At 44.3% G+C, this 27207-nt stretch overlaps 1 protein-coding gene across 4 annotated transcripts; it reads right to left on the bottom strand.

Moving 5' to 3' along the window:
- Positions 1-1670: 1670 nt before the first annotated feature.
- Positions 1671-26307, bottom strand: RBM39 (RNA binding motif protein 39; the record flags this gene model as incomplete). 4 transcript variants are annotated; one of them, XM_079543483.1, is made up of 16 exons in its annotated part: positions 1671-1771; positions 1869-1947; positions 5126-5231; positions 5399-5474; positions 6542-6574; positions 12034-12111; positions 12199-12403; positions 13274-13339; positions 14654-14791; positions 15319-15471; positions 16080-16197; positions 17504-17557; positions 17664-17729; positions 22657-22851; positions 24376-24425; positions 26257-26307. In XM_079543483.1, the coding sequence occupies 16 exons, from the start codon at positions 26305-26307 to the stop codon at positions 1671-1673; spliced, it is 1569 nt and encodes a 522-aa protein (XP_079399609.1). The 4 variants fall into 4 exon arrangements, with proteins under 4 accessions (XP_079399609.1, XP_079399610.1, XP_079399612.1 ...); XM_079543484.1 differs by having other exon boundaries at positions 17504-17554; XM_079543486.1 differs by lacking the exon at positions 12034-12111.
- Between the last annotated feature and the right edge of the window lie 900 nt (positions 26308-27207).

Raw genomic sequence — 27207 nt, 5'->3', positions numbered from 1 at the left:
CCCACCATGCTGCCTGGTGTAGCACAGCCAACTTTGACACGTTCAGCTCAGCGGTGCAATTTCCTGTTCTCTACCTTTCGAAGCAAGCCTTACCTTTGTTCCTCTTGTGCTGAAGGACAGAGGTTGGCCTCAAGGAGGCAGCTACAGCAGCAGAACCCGGCCCAGCAGCAGCCCAGTCGTCGGGCTGTGCGAGCACTGAGCGCTGCCTCCCGGTTCCCAAGAAATGCATTTCCCACATGAGATGTGGCTGTGCTGTCATTGGTTCAGTGACCTCTGTGCAAACAAGCTGAGCACTACAGGTGTGCTGTAACAACCCAAGTTTTACCTTAACTGGCATCCATTAACATAACAGCAACTGAAAAAAATAGGGCCACTTGGGGTGGCTTTTTTTCCTTCCACCACCATGCACCCGCTCGGCCCCCCCGCTTTGTATGCCTTTACCTCCCCCAGTCCCACACCCCCACAGCCCCAGCACCCTGCAGGCCACCGCTCCGCTGCTGCCACCCACCAAAGCCACAGAGCCCACAGCACCCCAGGGCTGGGACCAGGGCACCCTGCCTTCTGCCTCCCCCACCCCACCGTCACCCATCGGGGCGGTCCCACTCCTCCTGCCCCAAAGCCAGAGGCTGAAAACCAACAGGAGAGGGTAAAGAAATGACAACCCCCACAGGCAGGGCTGCCTACAAACCACCCGACGCCAACAGCCTCAACGCCCGAGGCAGCGGCTGCTCCAGCACCGCCTGGGCCGCGCGAGGAGCGGAGAAATGAAGCTCCGTGAAGGCCTTTTTAAGAGAATTTTATTTGAGTGGTTCTTACAAAGATTGTTGCAATATGAAAGTCTTTGTTTGATAGAAATATCAAGCTGTCTTGTCAAACACACTGAAGTAACCCAAAAATATATTTCAGAGCTCACAGAGCTTAAAAAGAGCAAAGATTATATGCAACCAGAACAAAACATGTTTCTGTATTTCCTGCCCACCTTCAGACTCTGCTGAAATCCTTCAGCTACTGCACGCACAGAAACCTGTCCGGAAATGCAGAGATGGTTTTGTTTGGAAACGTAGACACACCTCACACAGTATTTACAAAGAAACTTTTACAGATAACATTAATCAAAAGTTACCATCGAGAAATAAAACCCTCCAGTCCTTCCATTCTTACCCTCGTTCAGCACAGCGCACCGAGCGCCGGGCCAGGTCAGCTTCCAGCAGCCTTTCCAGTTCCCCTTTATACACAACACTAAATATGTCCCTTCACAGTCTCTACCTCTGATATTAACCTCGAGCAGATCACCTACATTTAGTGAAATGTCAATTGTAATTGCTGCATTAAAAGAAAGGCTCGTGAAACACTTAAAAATTGAATTATGTCCCATCTGCCTTTTACAGAGAATTTATTTTCTATGAGCTACTTCTCAGTTCCTACAGATCACCTTAGTAAATGTACAAGAATTACAAGGCAGAACAAGAAGTCAACAGCTTTGTATACAGTGGAAATGCTAGTTAGGGAGAATGAACACACTGCATTTCTGCTTACTTCATTTTATTTTAAAGGTAGCAGGAAGTGTACACAAAATGACATTAAATCCTTTCCTTTAGTTTTATCTAAATAAAAGATAACTCAATCTTCCTCCAAAAAATAACTATGTACAAAACTGACTAAATCCATCTTCATCGTCGAACGGGAACCAGTAGCTGGGTTGCAGTCATGGAGTCTGGGAACAGGCTGTGGTACGTCGGGAGAGGTACGTAGGCTGCTGTGATCATTTTACCTGAACAGGAGACCAAAACAAACCCGAGTCAGTTTCTGTCCAGTCCCATCATCCATGAACAAATGCACATTTCTACAACAAAAATGCATCTCCTCACCTGCAAACCATCTCCCGTGCAACGCGCTCACAGCTGCGGTGGCAGCAGCAATGGAAGGACATTTCACATACACGTTGCCCTGCAACACAAAGCATTGCACCCTGTTACGTTCCCTGCAGTCACTTCCTCTGCACGGCTGTAATGGAAGCAAACCTTCCCCCGAGCTCCAGCAGCGCGACAGTGAGCACACAGCCACAGCATTACAGATCTTCATACCAACGGTGCTTTTAGCAACATTCGCTCTTCTAATAAGATTCTGCAAGCCAGACCAAATGCAAGCCTGATGTATGGAAGCAGCAAGCATTGCTTACTTGCTCCTCATGTCTGAAGTGTGATCTAACAACTTCCCAACTACAAAATCCCAGGTGAAACGGAAGCACGAGGAGTGTGGTTGCCTTTCTGCAGACTGCCATCAGGGAGAACTCCTACAGAGCAGCCCTGCTGACCAGGACTTGGCGCACTGGTGGGTGAAAAGCTTAACGTGAGCCTGCAGTGCGTGCCTGCAGCATGGAAGGCTGAGGGTGCCTTGGGCTGCATCTGAAATGGGGGACAGCAGGGCAGGGAGAAGGCTGTCCCTCCTACTCTGTCCTCATGAGGCCCAATCTACACTACTGCACCAGTGCAGGAATGAGGGTGGTCCAGAGGAGGCCACGAAGATCACAGAGCTGGAGCATCTCTGCTATTTAGGCTGAAGGAGCTGCAGGTGTTCAGCAAGGAGAAGAGAGGGCTGCAGGGAGACCTGAGTGCAGCCTTCTGATATTTAAGGGGAAATCATAAATAGGGGGGAAATCCACAAGGGGGAGTAGTTCTAAAATTGAGGAGGAAGGTTTAGATTAGATGTCAGGGGGAAGCTTTTACTAAGAGGTGAGGTGCTGGCACTGGCCGCCAAAGATGCTGCGCACTGCCACATCCCTAGAGGAGCTCAGGGCCCAGACGGGGCGCTGGGCAACCAGGCCTGGCACTGGATGTAGGGGCTGGCAGCTCCACCTGTGGCAGAGGGCCAGAACTTGGTGACCCCTGAGGTGCCTTCCAACCCGAGACATTCCAGGATTCTATGAAATCCCAGCCACCACCAGCTGCTCTAGATGCAACAGCTTACAGTCTAATTTTCAGATGGACAGCGTAGGAACTCTGCGCCCAGCGACAGCACAACCACCCAGCACTTCAAAGGCGGCTGATGCCCCAAGTATCAGTACATGAACTTCAGAACAGCCCAAGGTGCTCACTAACATGAATGAATTAGGAAATTTGTCTTTGCCACAGACAGCTGGAGCTTTCTATCTGGAGACTAAGCACTAACCCAGGTTGAAGCAAAGTACTGCGACATTCGCATTCAAAACCTGCAGAACACACACAAGCCCACAGCAACGTGTGCATTTTTAAGGCTACACAGTTAAATAAAATACTACCAGTAACTGCTGAGCCATGTTGTGCTCAAGCCGGAACAGGTTTTAGAAGAGAAGTATGTATCAGTAAGAAGAACACAGGCTCCCTTCAGCAGCCTTCTCCAGCCTGCACCCATCTTTCCCATGGTGGTATCACTCCTTCCCAGGGGCTCCTGCAGTCCACCACGGGGCAGTGAGCAGCTGATGCTCATGGGCACTGAGGAACACACGGCTCCGCTCTCAGCCTCCCCCCACACAGACATCCCAGCTGCTTAAACCTCTAAATGGGACACAGCAATGCAAAGCTTTTAACTTCCCTGGAACACACCACAGACTGCAAGAGCCAGGAGAAATGTACGTATTCAGTTGGGACAAAGATCTTTTCACCCACACCGATGATGCCTGCACTGCTGTTACCGACAGCCCTCAGAGCCACAGGTCTGACTGTCTGGAAAACATCCCCAAAAGGCCAGAGATCAGAGACCAGAAGTGAGGTCATGCGATGAGAATCTAAGCCCACAGAACAGCACAGCTGAAGTTTATGTGCAAACAAAGTATTTCTAAATAGCAGTGGGTATTTTGTATCAGAGCCGTCCCTGCGCTAGCCTTAAAAATGGATTTCACATAACCTAGAGAGTGTGTGTTAAAGAAATAAAATTACAGCTCCCTTATGAATTACAATGGGCCACATTTGCAGCTCAGAATCTACGTGCAATGCCAAAGGCTTACAAGTTAATAAATATGAAGTCTGCAATAGGACACTGCACCCATGGCAGTCACAGACTGATGTGCCACGGGAAACATTTCTACACCACCAGCCCAGCGGCTCAACACAACCCTTATCTGGGAGAGTGAAAGTCTTAGCAAAGACTGCATGCTGCCTTATGGATTAAAAGCAGCTTATGGCAAATGTAACACCTCAGCAAGCCTTGTGAAAGGCTCACAGGTGAAAAGAAACTTCCACAGAAGCAGCTCAATGGTAGATGAAGGTCTCCACCAGGGTCACACTCCTACCTAAGCAGCAACTGGGAGGGACAGCAGCATAACTTCCAGCCCCTCAGCCTGGCAGAGCACTCTGAAGGCTCCATGGTTGGAAATGAGAAGTGACAGTGAGTGTTTTAATACAGTACTCCAGTTTGAGGTGTGGATTCCAAAGGAAAGGAGTTTGAGAGTTCATGTCAACAATTTATATGCTAAGAATGGAAATTCAGGGGAAGAGATGATCGGTCTGGAGGCTGCACAGGCCAACTGAACAAGGGAGAAAACTTCCTTAGCATTTTTCAAGTGCAGGTGTTCAAGAATCTCTTTGTTTGAAAGGCACTAACCTCCACAAGTACCACTTCATTACGAAGCCTTCAGCAGCAGCTCCCAGGACGCAGGCCCCCCCACTGCCCTCAGCACGGTGGCAGAGCCCTGGCTAACAGTGCTGCTGAAGACAACTGCTCCCAAGGACAGGACCAGGCACATTCACTGCAAATCTGAATCTGCTGCTGCACTGCGACCTTTGTGCTGAAGCTGAAGTCTGCACTCTGCAGCAGATAAAGAAACTAGAAGCCCCTGGCTCTTAGGAAACGCACAGTTCAAGGAAATGCCAGAAGTAATAGGCTGCTATTCTCCAGCCTGCATCCCACAGTAACTTCAGCTGTGGAAATTTGTAAGAACAGACTGCAACACCAAAAAAAGCGATGATGACCCAAAATAGAAGGGAACTACATTCTGGAACAACTGCTAAGCACGTTCAGGGCATTCAGAGTCAGATCATTAGATTCAGATTAGGGGGAAAAAAAGAGTTTTTGTAATGTTCTCTCTATACAGAACAAAGCAACAGAACTGCAGCCTGTTCAGATCAGTGCTCCCTGGAGCCAGGCATACCTGAGCTGAGTTTTTGTCTACATAAATGTGGATAACTCCTCCATGTTTGTTACATTCCTCAATCACGTCATCTTTAATTTCTGTATCCCAGCCAGCTTCTTCTTCACTGCAGGGGGTGGAAGAGAAACAGAATAGAAATGGAAACATTATTACCCCCCCTGAAACCCACTTCACAACCAATCCATCCATCCAAACCCCTCCCACCCGCTGCTCTCACTGGTTTCTCACACGTCATCAACAAAAGCTGAAGCGAAACTGCAAGACGTCACTTACGTTTGAGGATTAAACATGTTGGAAAGCTGGAAGCACTGTGTTGCAAGTGGTTGTACAGAAGCAGCTGCAGCCAAAACTGTTCAATGGGGAAAGAAAACACACTAATCAATCTCAGAATTCTCGACACGTGGTTCCAATTTAAATGTGGAGCTTCCACCTACTCTTAAAAAAGGATTATCTGGCACAAACAGCAACAGCTCTAACTGAACAGACAGCTGAAGGCAGGAAGCAGCGCTGTGGAAAAAGCCAGAGTAGCTACAACTGGTGCCAGAAAAAAGAACCCTGCACCACCACAGAGGTGGATTTGCAGTGTAAACATTTCAGTGCAAACAAGTCTCCACACGTGAGCACTGTGTGCATCCCAGCACCACCCTCAGCCGTCCTTCAGCCCAGCAGCCACTGCAGGGCTGCCCCACACCTCACTTCACAGGACTGCCAGCCATCCCTGAGAATCCTCAGGGCTTGTTCTGAGCAAACTGAAGGATCCTTCAAGCACATCTGACCTTTTGTAGAAACACGCAGTGCAGGAAACACTCGGCAACTGATAAAACTTCAGAGCAGCTGTGTTCTCTCAGTAACCCAACAATCACTGATTACCTGCTGTTACCAATCACCACAGTGCATCTTATTAACGTAGCACTGTCCAAAAGCAGCTCTCTCACAGGCTGTAAGCTTCTGTTTAGGTGAAACACAGATGTAGAATCAAGGGGGACAAAGGCAGCAACGTAAAGACTAATTGAGAGACAGCAACCCCAAGCGCCCCATTTTCTCATCTGATTCTTCCAGCTCCTGCCTTTAACGCAGGGGAAAACAAAGCCACACCTGAAGCCCGACTGCCCCATCCCTTGGGCTGCCCCAGGCCCGACGGAGCGCTGGGAGCCACGCAGCCATTCCAGGACTCGGGGATATTTCCCAGCAGCATTCCCAGGGCACGCGTCAGTCAACGCTGATGCCATGGAAAAGGCCAAGTATTCAACAGGCTTTCTGCTCTCTGTGGCCATTAGACAGCACAGTTCCTACAGACAGCACAATTCCTCAGGCTGCGGGCAATCTGGCAATCTCCACACCAAAAGCATTTCACTTAGAGACAACATTCGCTGCACACAAGGCACTGGTGACAAGTTATATCAAAGTCCAGGTTACCTTCATTCTGCTGAGAGAGTCTTGTTTGCAGATCTGAGGAGAAATACACAGAGGTTAATTAGCACATTTGTGAACGTTACCATACCTGTGTTTTACCTGCCAGACAGATTGTTTAGCTTGTGCTTTTGTGCTCAGACCTTGCTCAAGAACCTAGGCCTGCTCTCAACTGCTCCTATGAATAAATTTCCCTGTTTCCAGCTCCTCAGCTGGGATATTCTGTACTCAAGATATTCCATAACCACGTAGGTAAGCAGGAGTATTTCAAAGAGAAACAATGCCTTAAGAGGAAAGTGAGACATGACTGCGCCCTTCAGTTTAACACAGTTCTCACCTTGTCAGTAATGTGCTTTGACTCTTAAGTATTTTCTTTTCCCATGAGAAAATACAACAATTCCTGCAGGCACTGAAAATTTTCTATCTGAACTGAAAGCATTTCAGCAGTTACCCAACCACCGTTCTGACAGCAGTCACTGTATTTATGTCAGAGAAACACAGTGCTATTTCACCTGTTATCTCTTCACCACAACACGTTCCTTTGGTACTCTTCCATTTCAAAACACTTTCAAGCATTCAGAACATGTAATTTGTCACGTAAGCATAACAGCTGTCCCTGTTTGAAGTAACGGGCAGAAGAACACAGACTTCCCAACCTCTTATGACTTAAATACTTGACTCAGCTTTAGAGTAGCAACAAAAAGCTTAGGAACGCTGGAAACGAACTTCACTCATGTTTCAATTTCTCAATTCTCACCAACACAGGGAGCCAGAGGTTTGCAGTGGGTCATCATCACAATTCACTTCTTTAGAAAGCTGTGATGACATGATGGACCACTTGGAAACTCGGCGAAATTGGCTGACACCTGTCTGGTATTTTTTCCCCTCCAAGCTCTGCTCCAGAATGCTGGCAGAGGCAGCGACGCCACTATGGGCAGCACAAGCCCTGGAGACACAAAGGCCTTCCAAACGACTTCCACAAGAGAACACACACTGGGAAAGCACATAAAACACGGGATTAAAAGAAAGCTCTGAAGGCTGAGCTACATCTAGCATGTTCCTCATCTGGCTTTTTACCAGGAAGGAATGCTCCACTCCACCAAGAGAGAAACCCCATAAAGGGGGGCTGTCCCAGGGCACATTCTCTACAGAAGCCCATGAGATCCAAACAGAAGTGCCCAAATCTATCATCTCACCATCTGTTCTGGTGATGAGGCACTGGAACAGGTTGCCTGGTGAGGTTGTAGATGTCCACTCCCTGGAGAGGCTCGAGGCCAGGCTGCACAGGGAGAGGCGTCCCTGCCTCGAGCAGGGGCTGGAACTTGGTGAACCTAAGGGTCCCTTCCAGCCCAAACCATTCTGTGATTCTATAAATAATTACCAAGTTTTTCAGTTAAAAAAAAAAAAGTGTTTGAATAAAATAAAGGCAAATAAGCAAAATCTCTTAGATCTCTCCAGTTAGATGAGGACAGACTTCTCCCTTTGCACCTCTGACATCACTTCAGCTGCACCCACCAAGATTGGCCATTGGGACCCTGCAGCCCCATCCTCCTGTGCCCAACGCGACAGCTCCACACAGAGCCCTCAGCTCTGGGCAGGACTCACAGACCAGCTCCATTTACAGAAGGTCACCAATCGATGCCTGGCAGCAACATGTTTCATACGTTAATTATCTGCCATTTCAGAAGCATATTCCTCCATCCATAAAAGCTTTCATTAACTACTTGAATCCTCCCTGCTCAGGACTGAAGAATGGATTTTCTCTCCAAATCCATTCAATTTTTGAACTCCACTGTCACTCTTCTAAGGCTATTCCTCCTTAGGTGCAGCTTTGAACAGGACGTGGACACTGAAGTTACCATGTGTGCAGGGAAACTCAGCCACGTGCTGAGTACATCCTGTGTATTATCTGCAAGAACAGGGAGACCTCAATGACTCTGCACACGCTCAGGAGAGATACAGTAGGAATATCTACCCAAGCACTGCGTGCCTTAAAAGACATTGCAATATTACCTGCTTCATTTTCAAGCACAGCCAGCTTCAAGTGAACAAATGCTTGAAAACAAATGCCACATTTCCCAATTTTCTCATTATTTACAGCAGAACAGCAGATCAAATCTGCTGAAAAGGAATTCTGTCCCACAAAGTACATGAAGTGTTCTACGGCCTCCTGATTTCCACTTTCAGACACATTTACCTAGAGAACAAGAAACAGACAGCTGTAGCTGTTTAGCTTCAGCTCCTTTTCCTGCTGGAATGCCCTCCATGTCAGTCACATCCAAGCTCTCAGGCTCCCCAGGCAACTTACCACCCCCCATCTCCAGTCTCATTCAGCACATACCAAACACAGGCAAGCAGTTCTTGCCACCAATTAGCAGGGACACGAAGCACATCACAGGCAGTTCATGTCCTCTCCCTGACTAACCCAGGTTTTCCAACTCATCATACTTCTCGCTGCCAGACACTGGTGCTGTGTCACATGCTCTGCATCTCTACCAGTTCTCAGCAGGTGCTCAGCCCATGGACCTACACTGAGAGCACCTCTGTTTACTCAATGTTACCTCGCTGTTTTTTGCCACTGTGAATCATGCAATATTTTATGAGATCAGAAACTGGAAGTAGATTTCAACAACATCCCATCGTTCCCAGTGCTTATCTGGGAAGGAAAAATCCCCTGTTTGTGTGAATCAGCTTCTTGTCAGATGTTCCCATTGCACATACTGCCTCCTTCTTAGAAACTTCTTTTGGAAGTTGATTACAACTCCAGATGAACAAATCAGGAGTTAGCAGAGTTTCGCTATCAAAGTCTTCCTTGACTCACAGACTGCTAATGCTTCCAAGCAGGTTTTCTGAAGGTATGCAGTATTTTAACCATAGCCTTCAGCTTGCCTGCCTTTAGTGTGACTTTTAAACGAACAAAGTGAAGTCAGAATAACAGGACTGGCAACTGTCCATGCCAGGTTCTTCCTCCTTCCTTTTTTAAAGTGCAGGCAATTTAGACCTGATGTCCCAGCCATGTATTATATCACAGGCTTACAATATTTACTGATAACACTGGACACTGTGTCCCATATTTCATGTGCTGATTACTTCACTAATTTGATAGGAGTCTCACTGTCCTGAACTGACAACAGGCAGCTCTTCTTTAGATCCATCCACCTCGAGATGCATTTTTCCATCATCCATACTCCTACTTGATAGGAATCCCAAACTTTATGACCAGTGTTCCCATTACAACCTGAAAGAATAAGCTTCTTCTGAAACACCTCAAGTACTTTTTCATTCAACCTCAGCCCTGCTTTTCTGTTCAAGATCTGACAAATCTTCGTCCACACTTCCCTTTTGCTCATTTATCTTCACAAAGTCTATCATAACCTGACTCTGGGTAAGCAATTCTCATCGCACCATTTACTCACAGCACTGCCTTCTTTATTGCCTTATTATCTTTATTAGCCTTTTCCTACTCTTCACAGGCTCTGTGCTTATCCTGTATTTTTCTGGAGCTAATTACCCAGATCAGTGTGGAGCCCAATTTTAACAGCACTGTCTCTTCTCTCTGTAGGATACAGATCCAATATAGCATTAGCTTTTGGAACTGAAGAAACTTCTTACATCCTGTCTGCTCACACACTCACGCTGCTCAGAGCGGTTGACTTTATTTCCTCAGTTCTTCAACCACCACTTCTGAAATCACAAGCCTTATCCTTCCTTTTAAGCTTGAGCAATTCATGATCACTCAGTCAATGGTCAAAGCTATTCTCATCCATAACATCTTCATTACTTACCAAAATGAGTTTAAAATAGCATCCCTTCTTCATGAGTCAGTGAGTGTTTGATGAAGAAATTTGTCGGATATCACATCCAGGAATATCTGGGCCCCACCATTATTACTAGCAATTCTTCTCCAATCTGTATCAGGGAAGTTAAAGTCTCCCACAATGACATAATTCCTGGTAGTAATTTTCTCTAACAAGAGTAAAGAGATCTTTAATCCATAACCAAATCTCACTTTGGGGACAGCTCATGACTCTAAAAAGCTTTATCCTTCTCCACAGTTACTCAAATTGTACATAACTGCATTATTCCTTATGCACAATACAAGTCGAACAAACAGTGATACTCCTACCACCTTCATTTCTACAATTGCTAAACATGCACATTATACAAAAAACTTTGTTCAGCCTTAGAATTCACTCCTCCACAGTTGCGTTGTCTCATTAATCCATTGCCATTCCAATGATTTAGATGTCTTAAGCACGCTTGTGGCCTCCTGCTTCAGACACAGGAGAGAACATGATTACAGCTTTTTTTGTAACGTTTTCTTCCTTTCTCACCAACCACACTTGCTCCCAGGCAAGGCTGTCACATCACCATCACCTACATTAAAGGTGATCTCATGCTACTGCTGTTCGCCTTCCTTCTTTTGGAATAGTTACTCCTCTTCCTTGCCACCTGGTCTTTTTCACCTCTTTCTTCATTAATATAAAGAACTCGTTCCTCAATTCCCAACGTTCTGTCACTTCTCAGGCCCCTTTCCTTCCACTTCAGGGGATATAAACTATTTCCTTTTTTTTTTTTTTTTTTTCAGGACAGTCCAGTTTCACACATTTGCTCTTTTCAACAATGCACTTGAACTTCATTAAGGTGACTCAGGTGTACCTTAAGTCTGAATGCCTTCTGTCACTCTGCTGGAAGACAGAAATCCCATGCACGTGTTCTTTCTTTGTCTCCTGACACTTCTTGCAAATTCCAGCAGCCAGTTATCTGCAATATCCCTCAAGTCTTTTCTTTTGCTACAAAGATTTGCCACCTTTTGCTTTAGTATTAAAGTCTCCTGTAAAAGTTACCTGAAGCCCTCCTGAACATTTTGGCTCAGGCCAGCTACTGAACTAGCAGCAGGCACAATCAGTTCTCAGCCTCATCCTTTCAAGCTAAAGTCTTGGTAATTCTTAAAACAAAGCACACGAGCTACAGCCATTCCTCAAGCAACACCCTGACACCCTGATGTACAGTGCCCACCTCACTGGACATGCATCACACGATCCTAGCTACTGCAGTGTCCTCCATGGAGTACCAGTAACCTTCTTGCTCCTGGCACAGCTGGCTTTTGTTTTGGTTGTTTTTTCAGAAGGGACTCTGTAGAGAGTCAATCCTCTTCCAGTTATGAGCCTGCCACTTTTAACAGCCAATATTTACAGTGCAGCAGAACATAAATGCTCCCACTACCAGTGGGAACAGTGAAGAGACAAAGGTCTGAAATGATTAAATGAACTACAAAGATTCAGCAGAAGTAATGCAAAGTGAAGCACATCCATCAAAGCTGACACATGCTGCCACTGTTTATTTGCCCACGGATTTGAGAACTTCCTCAATCTTAAGATGCGCTGTGGTTCTATGTTCCCAACTTAAAAGATCACAAGATGCATTTCAGCACTTTGTCTCAAAATCATCAAGTACGACCAGCATTTTGGGCAAATAAGGAGGTGATCATTTCTTACCTGCCACAGCCCCGAATGCCAACGACCCACTCATCTGCAAAGCCTGCTGTGCAGCCGGGGGAATCTGCAGCCCAGTACCTGAGCAGGAAGCACCAACACACTGATTAATTCAAGCTGCATAAAGCCATAGGATTTTGCAGACTCCCTGTTCATCACCATACATACCCTCTGCAAGTCTTGCCATCAACTGAAGGCGACCAGTTGTTCCCAAGTCAATTCCAGTTCGTTCCAACTCATCGCTGTCCAAAAACGAGCTAGCACTGGAAGCATCAGTGCGCTCAGTTACATGCCCAACTTTCATCGGCCTGCCAGCCAGCTCAAATCCATTGAGCTGCTCCAAAGCCTTTTTGGCACACTCTGAGTCTGAGAACTGCAGGTGGGAAAAACACAAATTCAGAAATCCTGCCAACGATATTTAGCAGCATTCATCACATCAAACATCCACAGCCACAGAAAAGTGAAAAGCACTGAACATAACAGCAGCTGCTGCAACCTTAAATGTGATTCATATTTTCTGCTATAGCCAAACACAAGCAAGGCAGAATATTTACTTTCCTCTATGCAGGGTATGTACTATTGTTGAAGCTGGACAACACAGACACTGCAGTCTGTGGAAGGCATGGCTGTGGTCACCTTACAACACCTTCCCAGAGCAGCAGCCACTTGCATAATTTCTAACCACCACGCATCTGCTGGCTGCTCTTGCAGATGATCTGTGTCAGGACGCACGCCCAATCAAAAACACGTGCTTGCTGTCTGTGTGAAGACATCATATATTAGCTATGAAGTTAAGTCTGTTTCATTGGTCTCCAAGTGCCAGAGGCCTCTGATGTTGCTTTCATCACAAATTGCTCCGTTCACAAAATTATGTATTTGAGAGCCAAGATGAAGATGTTTTTAACCAAAAATTTCAGCCTCTGGAATTTGATGTCACCAGAAAAAGAATAAAAATCTGTAATTCCATGATTTCAATGACACTATGAGAAAGTCAGTGTTGGCAGGTGTACTTGCCTGCCAGGAATAGCACTGCTCTGCAGGCACTGACCATCAGCTATGCTATTCCTATCTGTACACATGCATCATTTAATCACGTCACCCACAGAGAACTGGCAGAAAAAAAACAGACCACTACTGCACATCCTGCAACAGAAATTTCTAAGCAAGGTTTGAGTAACCTGCACTGCTATGTGAGAAGGTTACGCTCAAAGCTGCCCAACAAGTCTGGTAACCCCACTCATACCGTAATAAATCCGTATCCTTTGGAACGTCCAGTTTCACTATCCATCATCAGCTGAATACTTTCAATCTAAAAAAAGAATAAGCCTGTTTACAATCCAACAGTTTGGAACAGAACAAGATATCAAGTAACACACATGTACAGCCCTGACAAACATACACATATTAATGAGAAACCATGTTTGGGTTTTTTTTGGTTCTTTTTTGGTTTTAAGTTCTTAATTCTTCCCTCAAATACACATTAGCATAGAAGCAGCAAGATGTGTGCTCTGACACACGAACAGAAGCAGTAAACACCAAGGCCATGAAACAACACAGGGTGTCCCATACGCTGAGGAAACCCAATTTGTGAAGAAAAGCAGTTTGCATGACTGGCCAGGGGCTTTAAGAAAAGTGTGCCTGTTTTCAATGATCAGGTATACTGTAATCCCTAACATTCCATAGTTACTGAATTTAAACACAAGAAAGTCATCCATGAGCCACGAAATAGTGGCTGAAGAGAGAGCTGAACTGAAGACTGGGAAGAAAAACCTTCGTGCACAGCTATCTATAAATCCTCCTGGTCTGTTTAACCCTACTGCCAGACCTTGGGAGAAAACAACAGAGCAGCTACATGGATTACAATTTAACCAACTGCTGCAACATTCCAGACTTCTGCATAACAGAATTAAAGGGATACACACAAAAAACTGAACAAAGATCTAAAAAGTGAGGTTACAGAATGTACAGAACAAGGCTGCTGTTCTAAAATGGTACGAAAATCACCACCAGGCTTGATAAAAAACATACCTAAGCAGCGTATGAAATGTATTACCTTCTCCTTACCAATACTGACATACCCTCAATGCAACAGTCAGCACAGTGCTGCACCAGTGTTTAACTTTATTTTTTTTTTTTTTTTAAGATGGAAAGTTCAGATTCAATCTCCTCACTTTCATAATTGTAAGGAAACATTACCATGCTATAAACTGAAAGTCACTGATCACAGTGTAAAGACAGAAGCCTACATCACAGCAGCAGGTGACAAAGCAAAGGTTGGCAACACGAGTTACTAATTAACAAATAAGTATTCAGAAACAGATTACACTACTACAGATTCACTGTGAACCAGACCAAGGCGTGATTCTGGGGAACTTCAGGAACTCACTGAACTCTCAAGCTCTCTAACATAAGGCCTACACTCATATCACTGGACCATGTCTCCAGTCAAGGCCCTTACTTGTTCTGAAATGCTAACTCAATGCCTACAGCCTTGTGGTGCAGAATGTAGGTACACAGCAGTGAGAAAATGAAAACGTTTGCTGCCTGTGAGACTGAATTTTTTCCAGGGGCCGTTTGAAAGCTCAGATCAACCACAAGCCCACAGTGCCAAATCACAGCATACCCTGCCGAACGGCTCGAAGATCCCTCGAAGCATATCTTCAGTGATGTTGAAGTGCAATGACCCTACGTAGAGCCTCATGGGGCCGGCGCTGCCCTTCTGCAGGTTGTTTGCCATTGCTGCTGCTCTGTTTTTCTCTGCCTGCAGGGAGAAAGAAAAACAAGAAAAAACATCAGTAAATTCTGTACGAATACAATACTGAAAAACCCTAAAATAAGTAAAAAATACTTCTACCAAATTCAACTGGTTTATAGTCTGCACGGCCAGGTAGTCAACTCAAAATACAAAAGCAAAGACCACGACCAAATACAGAGATGTAATTCCCTAAAATCTTCAAGCTGAACAACTTTGTGCAGAATTCTGGCTTGCACTTAGTAAACTGCCACTTTGATTTTCACATCTGTTGGAAAGCACACCATGTATATTATTATTATTATATTATGATTTTTAAAAGTAACACTATTAACACCAGTATTTTAAAAATGCACCTTTGATTTGCACGTCAGCTACTGGGAACCAAGGTCAATTTCTACATTTAAACCATATGATCATTACTGGTAAGGCTTTTTGCATGTTTATTGGTGACCAACTTCAAACACCAGCTTTTCCAGCAAGGTAACAAGTCACCAGTTAAAAAAACCAAGATTTTAACTGTGTTAAGTCCTTACCTGTGATGCCTGCACTATGATTGGTACGCCCAGGACTCTCTGTCCAGTGAGTCCTATTGCCAGAGGCACTGAACTAACATCAACGAATTCCACATAAGCAATTCCCTTTGAACGCCTGGAATTCCTATCAGAAATCATCCGCACATCACGCACCTGAAAGACAAGCACAGACACACTGCTACAGACAGAGCTGCACCAGGAAAGAAGCTGAAGCACTTTACTTTCAGACATACTAACAAGCAATTACCAGCCAAATCAATCAATGGCTGCATAATTATGCTGCAAATCTTGGGTGGCATCAAACCCTCTGAACAAACAAATCCTGGAGGAAAGCTAGCACTAAAAACTACAATTCAGAGTCAAATGCAGTATTTTTTTTAGGAAAAAGGTCAGCAGATACCTGCAGCGCTGCAATGCTTTAAGCCAGAACCTTGCAGCTGGTAAAACTGCTGAAAAATGCTATTTCTTCAAAACTGAAAGTTAAAATCGAAATTACACTTCAACCGGCAGAAGATTACCTGCAGGAGACTCAAAGTTCTGAAAATGAAGTTATCTGAACCACAGCTGCTTCCTTGCATTTTGCATCACACTGCACACCCAACAGTAAACTGACCAACTACTTCCCCACACTCAGAGCCTTAAATCATGCACACCCCAGGACTCTCCTGAAAGACTCCTCCTTGTCACTCAGCACAATACCCACCCTAGCTAGAGACACTTGACCAAGTACTCAGAATCACTTCAACCTCCTTATTACTTACCTTCCCTACTGTAGAGAAAAATTCTTCCAGGTCTCTTGGCCGAATTCTTGCAGCTAGCTGCATGCAGAATACTGTTCGAGCATCCCTCTCTTCAGGGGTAAGATTATCAATAGGTTCTCTGGAAAGAAAAAAGATGCATTTAAAAAAAAATCTGAATAAGCTAACCTTTGCAATGCATGAATCTTTAAACACAAGCATTTTGAAATCGAACAGTGAAAAAATACCTGCAATATTAAAAAAAAGTAGGTGCCAAGAGGTGAACACCTAATATTAATGCAATCATATTTAACATGACTAAACTTCTTGTTTTCACCTTGAACTTGAGTATGACTGGAAATCAGTATTCCAAACTCAGAAGCCCCAGCTACACAGGAGCTGCCATTCTGCTACTGTCACGAACAGAGAAGAGCACCATACTGACAAGTTTGTGGTAAAAGATGATAGGAAAATGAAGAGCACAGCATTAATCAGCACACCAATGCACTCTCAGATGAGCTTTGCAAACTAAGTTATTTATAGCCAGTCACTCAGGAGTCACTCCAGGCACTGCACAAACACTGACATCTACACCAACAGCTCCCAGTCCTCACTGCTTGTGGCTGCTAACACTCCTCCCAAAAAAGCAAACACTTGAATAGCAAATAATTACTGTCATCCCACAGACTGGATCAGTGCTGATTTCAACTGAACAACAGCTGCAATCAGACACACTACATTTGAAACGTTAAAGCTTCAACTGGAAAGAGCAGCAGAAAAAAAACCTGGCTTGCATTTATGCACAGGATAGAATTAGCAGGCCTGATTCTAGACTGAGCTTCCAGTAGCATAACGTATTTATTTAGATATATCTATATTTTAAAACCTTCCTGAGAAAACACAAGAAAGCTTAATTAAATTATCTCACTTTGCTAATAAAAACCATGCAAGCCTATTCTCTAAATTAATATACTTAAATTTAAACAAATCTAATTAGCAGCAATCTAAATACAAATTCCTTAATTGGGAAGCTTAGGAATGGATAAGCACTTTCTGGATTTTGGTTACTACTCCACAAATAACATCAACAATGGGTAGGAAAAAAACAGCAGCACTTTTCCGTTCTGTGTTTAGTAATATTTAGTAGGAATGCTAGGTAAGTTAAATTAGAATTAACACAAAAACATGAAAACTAAGGCCAGACACATTTTGCAAATTGATGTTATTCACAATGGTACACCAAAAACTGGAGAGAGGGAAGGGGAGGGGATGACACAGGAAAAAAAGCAACATTTCTCCATGTTCTCATTTATTGGGCTTCCTGAATGATGAATTCCAGCATCACTTGTGACTTTAACTGGATAGCTGAGCAGTCAGTCACACACTATTTCATCATTACACTTCTTCCTTCAATCGATGGGGGAAAAAAAGCATATAAAAATAGCTACCTAACAGGGCTCTTGTCTTTTCTGAAGGGACTTTTGCTTCTGGAACGCCGTCTGCTGTAAAGAGATAAAAACAAGGTTACCAAAACACTTCAAGCATAACGGTCTTATATTAAACAAAACCTATTAACGATGCAATAAAAAGTAGAGAAAACTCAGAAACCTTAATTTGATGCTGTGAGGCAGACCAATCTTCCCTCTGATGGCACTGTTGAATTTGGGACCAGAACTACGGCAAAAGCAAAGACAGACGTCACTTACCAGAGCACCTCAATTCAAGATTTTGTCTGTACTGACATCACACTGACAGCACTCACCCACCCGTGCACCTGGCCCTGCCAGCACTGCCCGCCAGCAGCCCCCACCGCATGCACACTCAGCACACCTCAGCACACCTCAGCACACCTCAGCACACCTCAGCACACCTCAGCACACCTCAGCACACCTCAGCACACCTCAGCACACCTCAGCACACCTCAGCACACCTCAGCACACGCAGGACCCCGAGAAGAAGGGAAGCCAGAGCTGTGGCACACGTGTGCACAGGCACTGTGAGCGAGGGCTGCTGTCCCCCCCTTACTGATACACCTGCCCACACGCACACCTCACTGACAGGTGCAGGCAGGACTCCGGTATGGCAAAACCGAGATGAGACTGAAGATGCAAGTGGAAAGTGAAGCAGCTCCCCACAGATATCTGCAAAGGAAACATCCTGGGCACTGCTAGCGCTGCCTCTGCTGCATTCACTACAGAGATGTAACTAAAGCTGCCTTTCAGTTCTGAATGGACATCAAAACACAGAACCATTTAAGCAGTAGTTAACCTTATATAGATACGCCACCATCTCTTGGCTGAATCTAATTTTAGTTCTGCAGGCTTCACAGAAGCAGTTACAACCAACGGCAATCTGCCCACAGCAAGGCAGCCCTCTTGCGAGTTCCTGTGGCCGAGTAACAGACTGTGCTGTGAACAGTAAATTCCTACTACTGTGCTCTCCCTGAACTTCATCTCCTTCTAGGTACAAGGCAAAGAATGCCACCTGTTAACCCTCCTCCTCCACATCTCCTGAATGTCAGAGACAACACAACAGACTGAACGCAGAGGGCTCTGCACCTTTGCACAGAACTGTTTCTTTCTGCTGTGGATATAAATTGATGTGAAGACACCCTGAAAAATACAGCAGTCTGAAGATATCACATAGTCTTTCACTAAGTCCATGTAGACAGCCAGGTTGTCTTGCTACTCAGGAAAGCAGCAGTGCTGAGAGTTAAGCTCAGCATTGACAACAAGGAGGAGGATGCCCCCTCTAAACACACCACGACACAGTAACAGGTGGAAGGACAGGGCTAAGATCCAGAGCCATGCTGACCAGGTTAAAGGAAGGGAAAAATGGCCCTGAGCACCACTGGAATAAAGAAATAAATCAGATGGCTTAGAAACTATTTGTTAAGACGAAATAACACATTTAAAACAGGTACATAATATGCAGTGTGTTGAGGTTACTCCGGATAAAAATACCCACTGAAAAACAACCTAGGATAAAATATGGCATTTCCTACTCCAGTTGGGTGAGCTGCTGAGAACGCCCATCCAAGTTCTCCAACACCCCCAAAATATACTGCCAAAAAGTGCACTGGAAATGCCAGAACTGCTTTCAGAAGCTGGCATCTCAGAGGGGATTACCCTGCATCTTCACACACGCTGCTGCAGAGCACTATGGTATCTGTTTCAATTCATATGCAGCACTAACTACGGTGACCCCAATATTCAGACTATTAACACACAGTCCAACTAAATAACTGCCAGTGACTAAGATCACAAGCTTTCAGGGAAACACAAAGTGTTTTCTTACTGTATCTTTGCTGAAAACTAGTTAAAAAGGAAAAAAAAAAAAAAAAAAAAACAGCAAAAAACTGAGAAGGTAAATTGAGTTTTCAAATGCTGAGAAAATTAAAAAAACAAACATTAACCTTCCAATAATCTCTTGCTCATTTCCACCCTCAACAAACAAGCAGCGTAAGATGCAAGAAACAAAGGAATTAATTATTAAAAAAAGACAAAGTGAAGACATAACAGTGAGTCTCAGAAGCAGAATGAGGCAAGGTGGCAGCTTGAGGGAACTCCTGCAGATCTTTTTCAACAGCAATCCGTGGGTTGCATTTATTTGGATTTTTTTTTACTGAGATCTACTCGTAAAGCTACCGATCAAAGGAATTTTTTTTTTTTTTTTCATCTGCCGTTCTAAAAGCTCTTTTGCAGTTCTGTCCAGTTCCTGCTCTCGTGCAGGGAAGAGCTGAGACAAGCAATTATCTGTATGCCTGGAGGTCAATGAGCCCCACATACAGCAATGCACACAGCTGCCTAAACCTACATGATGCCACACAGTCCAGAACAAGGTCAGAAGTCAGCCTGAAAAAAAAAAAAAAAAAGCTTTCACATCAGTTGAAGCCAAGAGTTCAAGAAAAGCCTCTCAGATGAAGCAGGTTTTGGCCAAGAAAGGCCAAGAGAGTCAATGAACATCAGTGTGTGTCAGGACTCTGTTTTTCCCATAGCTTTGTCTAAGTTCTTAGCTCCGGAATAGACTTGTTTCTCATTCCAGTCTAAGTGAGTTCATTAGGAGCAGCTGATGTCTAAGCAAGCACACTTGGTAACTTCTTTTCACAAGAAGTCTTACAAAGCTTTAAAATATTTAAGTGGCAAGATAAGTGAAAAGAACACAGAGAAAGCTCCACAGACACTCAGCAATGAAAGCCAAGCATACAACTTTTAAAAACTGCAACATGTAGAGGCCACCTCATGTTTGAAGACAAAACTTGAAGACTGAGAATTTCATACTGCCCATCCTTTTCCTTCAGAATTATCTACACCACACAGACAACCTCTCTCCAGTTCTGCAGATGCTTCTGCATGCCCACCAGCAGCAGACATATCTCAATTTAAAAGTCATTTAAAGAGGATGAAGAGTGGAAAATGATACAAACAGGAACCATTCTGAATTAGATGCACCAGTTGAGTGCAACACAGCCTGCAGTAACACCAACTCAGAACTGCCTGAGCAGCCCCACAAAGTGAGATTCCAGATCCAAATTCTCCACGCAGCAGCTGATGTATCTCAATCTCATTAAGCATTGTTTGTTACTCAGGAAATGTGAAGCTGATGGCACTGCAAATAAAGAGTTTGTCATCGTATGGTAGCATTATTTTTTGTAGATCCAAATGCATACAAGGAAAGGAGGCTGATGATGCAGGAGGCTTTATCTCCAGAACTAATGACTTGCCTGCTACTAAGATCTTTAACGCAGAAACTCATCTTTAAGATAACCAGCTCTGCTCATTCCAGACAACAAAGGAGGCTTTTCTTTTATCATCCACAACCTACAAGCAAACTACAGCTAACTGCTGTCCACTTCAGTCAGCACCAATGCTGCAGAGACGTGGGTACAACACATGTGGACACGTGAAAGTTGGCACACGTCAGTGCAGTAACATGCGTTTCAACCTCCGCCCGAGGAGAGCATTTCAGAAGACCAGGATGCTAAGGCTCCCAGATGTCTGCAGGCAGAAAACTATCTCACTCAGTAACAACAGGAAAAAACAAAGAGCAAAAGCCTCCCACACAAACAAGAGGATGTAGAAACTCCCAGCTGATTACATGAGCAACAGCACCACAAAGAGAGGCGCCAGCAGGTTCTACCTCTGAAAGGCAGAAGATCTTGATTAGGACTCCTGCATTTAGAGGCAATCTGGAGCAGCAACAGTGGCACTGACAAATTCCAGGCAGCTCCTGTGATCGTACAGGTGCCAAAGAGCTGTAGAAAACAAACCAGCTGTGCACTGCTGCAATCTTCAGAGCTGAAGCCCCGACCAGGTTTACAAAGGCTGCAAAAAGCCTTATAAAAGAGATAAAGCAAAAGCGAGGCTGCTATGCTGTGACCTCTGAGTACAAAGGGCTAAAAAAAAACAGGGAATGCCGAGCACACCCCAGAGATGCACCACATCTGCAGCATGAAGACTGCCAACATCAAGGGGGCTTCGTGCAAAATGAGACCTGACCTCCAGCATTTCTGCCTGCACTCCAAGAGCACCCAAAGGAATGCACTCCTTGCAGAAGGACCCAGCCACCTAGGATAAAAAATCCAGTTTGCAGAGAACTGTACAAGCTTACAGAATATCAAAAAGGAAAAGGCACTTTTGCAAAAATCTTGATGGATTTCTCCAAAGAAAGTGACATCACTTGTTGCAAAAAGAAGGAAAAAAACCAACAAACATCTTCTCCTAGCGCCTGCTTCTGACATTACCTTGCATTCCAGGGTTTGGCAACTGCTGGGATGAAACCCAGACCAAAGCCTGCACAAGCAGCACCTGCAGGTAGCTGAGAAAAGCCAAGCATGCAGCCCAGTTCTCACTACTTGTCTGCTTCACTGAGGTCTAAAAGAGGTGATGGGAGGAGCATAGAGCAGGGCAGATATATACAACAGCAGAAACCTTAAGCAAATACCACCAGTGAAAAAAACAGCATCTGAGAAGCCAAAGCCAACTGCCACAAATCACCTACAGCAGAAGTCTCATCAAGCCAAAGAACAGAGGCTCTGAAGAATACTTCCACACCTCCAACTAAGTCTGACAAAAGGCAAGGCAAGCATACAGCACATGGGCACTACTAGACAAAACATTTCTAAGTTTGGATGCATAAAACAGCCCTGCAGTAAACATATAAAGAGGAACAACCCAGTAAGAAATTTCAGTTAAAAAAGCAAAGGGTTTTATGAGCCTGAAACAAGCCTTTTTTTTTTTTTTTTTAAAACAGTAAATCCTTCCAATATGTACTGAAGCATTTAGGATGTAAAAAACTTGCTCTGCAGTTCAGGTCTGAAATAAAACTTCATTTTTGCATTTGTTTCCCCGTTAGTTTTATGCATTCTTTCACTTGTTTTTGCTTCTTTACATAGTGATAAGAGGGAAAACTAGCAAGAGGAACACAATATGTTACCGTCGTCCTCTTTTTAATCCATACTTATTGACACCACCTTCAGTCTGAACCTCACAGTCCCTTTTCTGAGATGATTAACAAGCAGTGCAGAAGGCAGGCAGACAAACTTCAAGCTCTCACATCACACGCCGAGGGAGCACGCAAGCACCGTGTGCTGATGACCTACTAGGGACTCCTGTAGCGGCCTCTGAATCTGCGATCCCTGCTCCTGGAACGGCTGCGCCTGCGCTCCTTGCTTCTGCTCCGCTTCCTTTCCCGGCTTCTGCTCTTTTTTCTTTCCCGGTCCCGGCTCCGTTTGCGCTCCTTGCTTCTGCTCCTCTTTCTGTCATGGCTTCGACTTCGGCTCTTGCTCTTTTTTCTCCTGAGAAGATTAAAAAACAACACACCTTCGGTTACACGCGCAGCTCTGGCTCACTCCTCCCGTTATTCATCCACATTCCACAGCTCCTCTAACTTAATGCCACGAGCGTTAATGTGAAAAGTTGCTACATCCTGCTATGTGTACAAGGACTTTCGTAGAAGGGGTGGATAAACATCAGGAATCTTAAAATCCATAATGAACAAGATCAAGTGCTCTGCAGCACTTCTTTCCGATCTAATTCTGTGACACCAAAGCATGTTCTCAGTTAGAGGAACAGGACTGGGGAATAAAATACCCGACATCACAACAATAGGATAGCAAAGTTTGAGGAAAAGAAAGACTTTTCTCCTGACACTGTCTGCCACCACCTTTAACACTAAGAGCTTTGCTTCGTCTTTCAAAATCAAGCTGTTACTCCTCTCCTTGCTGAGCCATTTGCTTTTCTACATCTATGGTTCTTGTACATTTGGGCAAACCAACAAGTCGATGACATCTCAGACCTGGACACAGTAGTGCAAGTGGGGCCTCACAAGGGCAGGGCAGAGCAGGACAACCCCCCCCTTACCCTGCTGCTCCTCTGAGTGCAGCTCGGGGCACTGCTGGCTCATGCCCAGCTTTTCACCCAGCAGGACCTCCAGGTCCTCCTCCACAACAGCACCAGGCCATGCTAACATATATGAACACCTGAGTACTTCGATTGAAACTGAAATGAGAGGTCAGAACCACTTCTGAAATTCAGGAAGCATTATCCTTCTTCCTACCTCAGTTTTAATTTGGGAGCTGGCCACTGAAACAGAAGCAAGAGTTTTACATATGCTTTAAAAAAACATAAATAAAGCTTCAGAACTTCAAATATTATGATCAGCTGATTTTGATGGGGTTTCAAGTCCATATTATGGCCTTGAAATATAGGCGTATTTATTATGAGAACTATGTTTACAAAATCTGATGATAAACAGAACCTTAAAGTAAGGCACTGACTAGGTAAGAACTTCAGCAATGCTTCCTGAAGAAAGCATGCTTGCAATCTGTTTCTGAAAGTTTTCATGTAATTTTAGAAGTTGCTTAAAACAGCTGTTGTACAAAAAAGTCAAAGAAAGACTCAATACTCAGTTGAGAATATGAGTAGCAATGAAGATGTTGGGACGGAAAAGGGGAGGGAAGTTGATGTGGAACCCAATATGGAACCTTTTCAAGAAAGCAATCCGATCTTCTGTCTGCTCTAAATTGCTTAAGATTTCACACAAAAGACTTAAACGCACAGCTAAAGGTACAAAAAATATAGGAGATGAATTGTGCAGAACCTCCCAAGTCTGTATTTTTATCTGCTGCTAAAGCAATACACATTTCCACGAATGTGGTGGTATCACAAGGATGTAACTACATCCACACAAAAGAAAACTTCATAATTCCCCCTGCTGCCAATGCCAAGCCTTCCCAGTTCACTTCCTTTACCACCAGTGACGTGCACGGCGCATCCCACAGCTCCAGCCCCCGTCCCTCCCACAGCACGAGGGCACTCACTTCTTGCTGCGCTCCTCGTGGCCGTTGGCACTGCTCAATTTGTTCTCATCCTAAGCAGGGTTGATAGAAGAACATCGTGAGGACGAAGCGGAAACATTTCAAGTGGTCAAAGGGTAATGGGAATAGGAATAAGAAAATACAAAACAAAAATTTTAATACTAAATTACTTGTTTAGAGTTTAACGTGGAAAGCTTTAGATAATTTAAGTAGGCATGTTTAACCACTTTGCTGCTTAAATTTAAGTCATACAACTACGAAATACAAAACTTACATCGTTTAAAAGCGTGTATTAAATTGTAGATACTTCCTTACATGGTTTAGAGAGTAAGTTATCCTGTAGAATTCAGCACTCAAGTGGTTAAATGTTATTTCTATAAAACGTAAGAGGAAGCTTCAGGTTTGTGTGCCCCTCAGACCAGCACCAAGGCTACAGCTCTGCCTAACCCCAGTGGCCGCGCTAGCAGCCAGCCACTATCCATTCCTGTGACCGATGCCATTCCCGAGATCTTCGCTCATTTTCGTTGAAGGGTTGTAAGAGCTTGATGCCACCTCTGTCACACATCTCGCCCTGAAGCAAACAGGGATTCACACTGCTTTAGTAACGTCGACTCCCAAGAAAGTCATCAATAATCCACCAGTCCAGCCTAAACATTCCCTATTTCCATACCTGTTTACATGGAAAATATCCATGTTAAACCAGGAAACCACAAGAATTTCAACATAACAATTCACAATTTTCTCTTCAAGACTTTATATAACTACTAAATATTACATGAACTAAATACACAATTTAAAACTTACAGTGCTCATTCAAAATTCACGACACGGTTGTAATTAACACTGCAGAACAGACTAACAATAGCTGCTGTATAATTTATATACTCGCTTTACAATTTAATCACGTGTTACATCAGAAGTACAATTCCTAAACGCCTCAAGTTTGATACACGTTACTTGTGAAACCAGTGCTAAAGCATGCACGATGTTAACACTTCACCACCACTTGGTGAAAAACAAAAAAGACAGTATTCATTGGCTGCTGGTTTAGGCAAAAGACATCGCTACACTCATCGGTAAGAATTTTGCATGAGAATTGACACTTCTTAATTGAACAACTAGGACAGAGGATACAGGAGATTGTCTGGAATGACAGCGCAGACTGTGATACTGTCTTTTACTTGCTAAGAACGGGCTGTTCAGGGATCCAAGAATTTAGGTAAATTCGTTCACTCAGCAATTGATTTCCACCTGCTCTGTTAAAAGATTAACCACCACCAGCCTTCTGCAGTAAGAGCAAGTCTCACTTCTTGCCCTCAGCAGACTGTTCAAATATTTACTTGCCATGGGACTGGTGAAAAGGTTATTCTTGGAACCCTGCTGTTTTCCCAAACCACTGCATTCACCTTGTTGCTATACCAAACTGGACCTGGCAATTTTAGGAGAGATTTCTTGTTTTGGGGGTAATTTTTTTTCTGGTTGGTTGTTTTTGTTTCTTGTTTTTATTTTTGTTTTTTTTTTTTTTTTTTTTTCTTTTTTTTTTTTAACCTAGGGGACCACGGTACAGCGATACGTCACTCAATTACTACCTTATGATTGACAGTTCACACTGGAATCAAAGGTGAATTCATGGGAGTAGAGGTGAGATATCGTTAGGCAAGTCTACAAAGAGAGATAGATGGGCATTTATTCATCACGCTGAAGTGAAACTACTGCACAATATAATTACATTAACAGCACATATTTACTTGCAAGTTACATGTAATGCATCTCCAATAAGACAAATCATGAGGGCTCCAGGGATGTTAGTTTACAGTTCAGCAGTAGTTTCATGAATAATGCTAAATTAAGGTAAACAGGACCTCACTGGCACGTTTTTCTCACCTTCTTGTAAGGAGCTTCAAGCATTGCTTCTATATCAATATCATCAGCCATTTTTTCAGGACACCTGAAAGAAAAAAAAACAATGCAGCTGAGAGGGAGAACCCCAGTGTTGAGCTCTTGCTTAAGAGTCGTTACTGCATCAGCGCAGTTCACACATCAGCCTCTCGGCAGCTATTTCCAACAAGCCTGGAATGAAGCTCGCCCAGTGAGCTGGTAAAGAATGTGACACCAAGCAGCAACCAACCACAGCTGAGAACAACACAGATGCGTGGGGCCCTGGGCAGCCCGGTCTGGTGAGAAAAGGGGAGGTTGGTGGCCCTGCCTGCGGGACAGGGCTGGGGATTTGTGATCCTTGAGGTCCCTTCCAACCCTGGCCACTCTGTGATTCTCTGCTATCAGACAATTAGCAGGCAGAAAGCCCTGAGGTACTCCCAGCTATTTCTCAACAAAGAACACAGCTCACTGTGATGCAGCAACACAGGTCTAGTGGCCATCTTAGGAAATATCAGAGCTCGACCACAGGATTACCTGAGCTGCCTACAGACCAAACGTTCAGGCAAACCCACCCGCACACTCCCTGCACTTGCCACCATCCCATTTATTACCCTGATGACTTGGACTGCCTTTAAGAAATGTGACTTCCTGCACAGCACAGGCCACGGAAGAAGCTTATGATTCAAGCTCCAAGAAAAGCACACACCTGATCCATTTAGTCCAGACTTTCAAGTCTCAGGAAAGAAAAGAAAAAGCAGCCATATCACACCATGCAATACCAGTTTTTGACTTCAACCTCCTCGTGTCATTTTGTGTTTATTATACTCCAAATCCTCATGACATTTGATTCCCTTTTCCTATGCAAGTCCACTATCAAGAACATTTCAAAACTCTGCAGTGTTGAACGGAGACTCAACTTCCTAAAAACTATCAATAAAAGAGGATTTTTCTTTTCTT

The sequence above is a fragment of the Tetrao urogallus genome (genome assembly GCF_951394365.1).
Source record: "Tetrao urogallus genome assembly, chromosome: 16".
Taxonomy (NCBI): Eukaryota; Metazoa; Chordata; class Aves; order Galliformes; family Phasianidae; genus Tetrao; species Tetrao urogallus.
The sequence above is the reverse complement of the archived record's forward strand: the minus strand, read 5'-3'. Positions and strand labels throughout refer to the sequence as shown.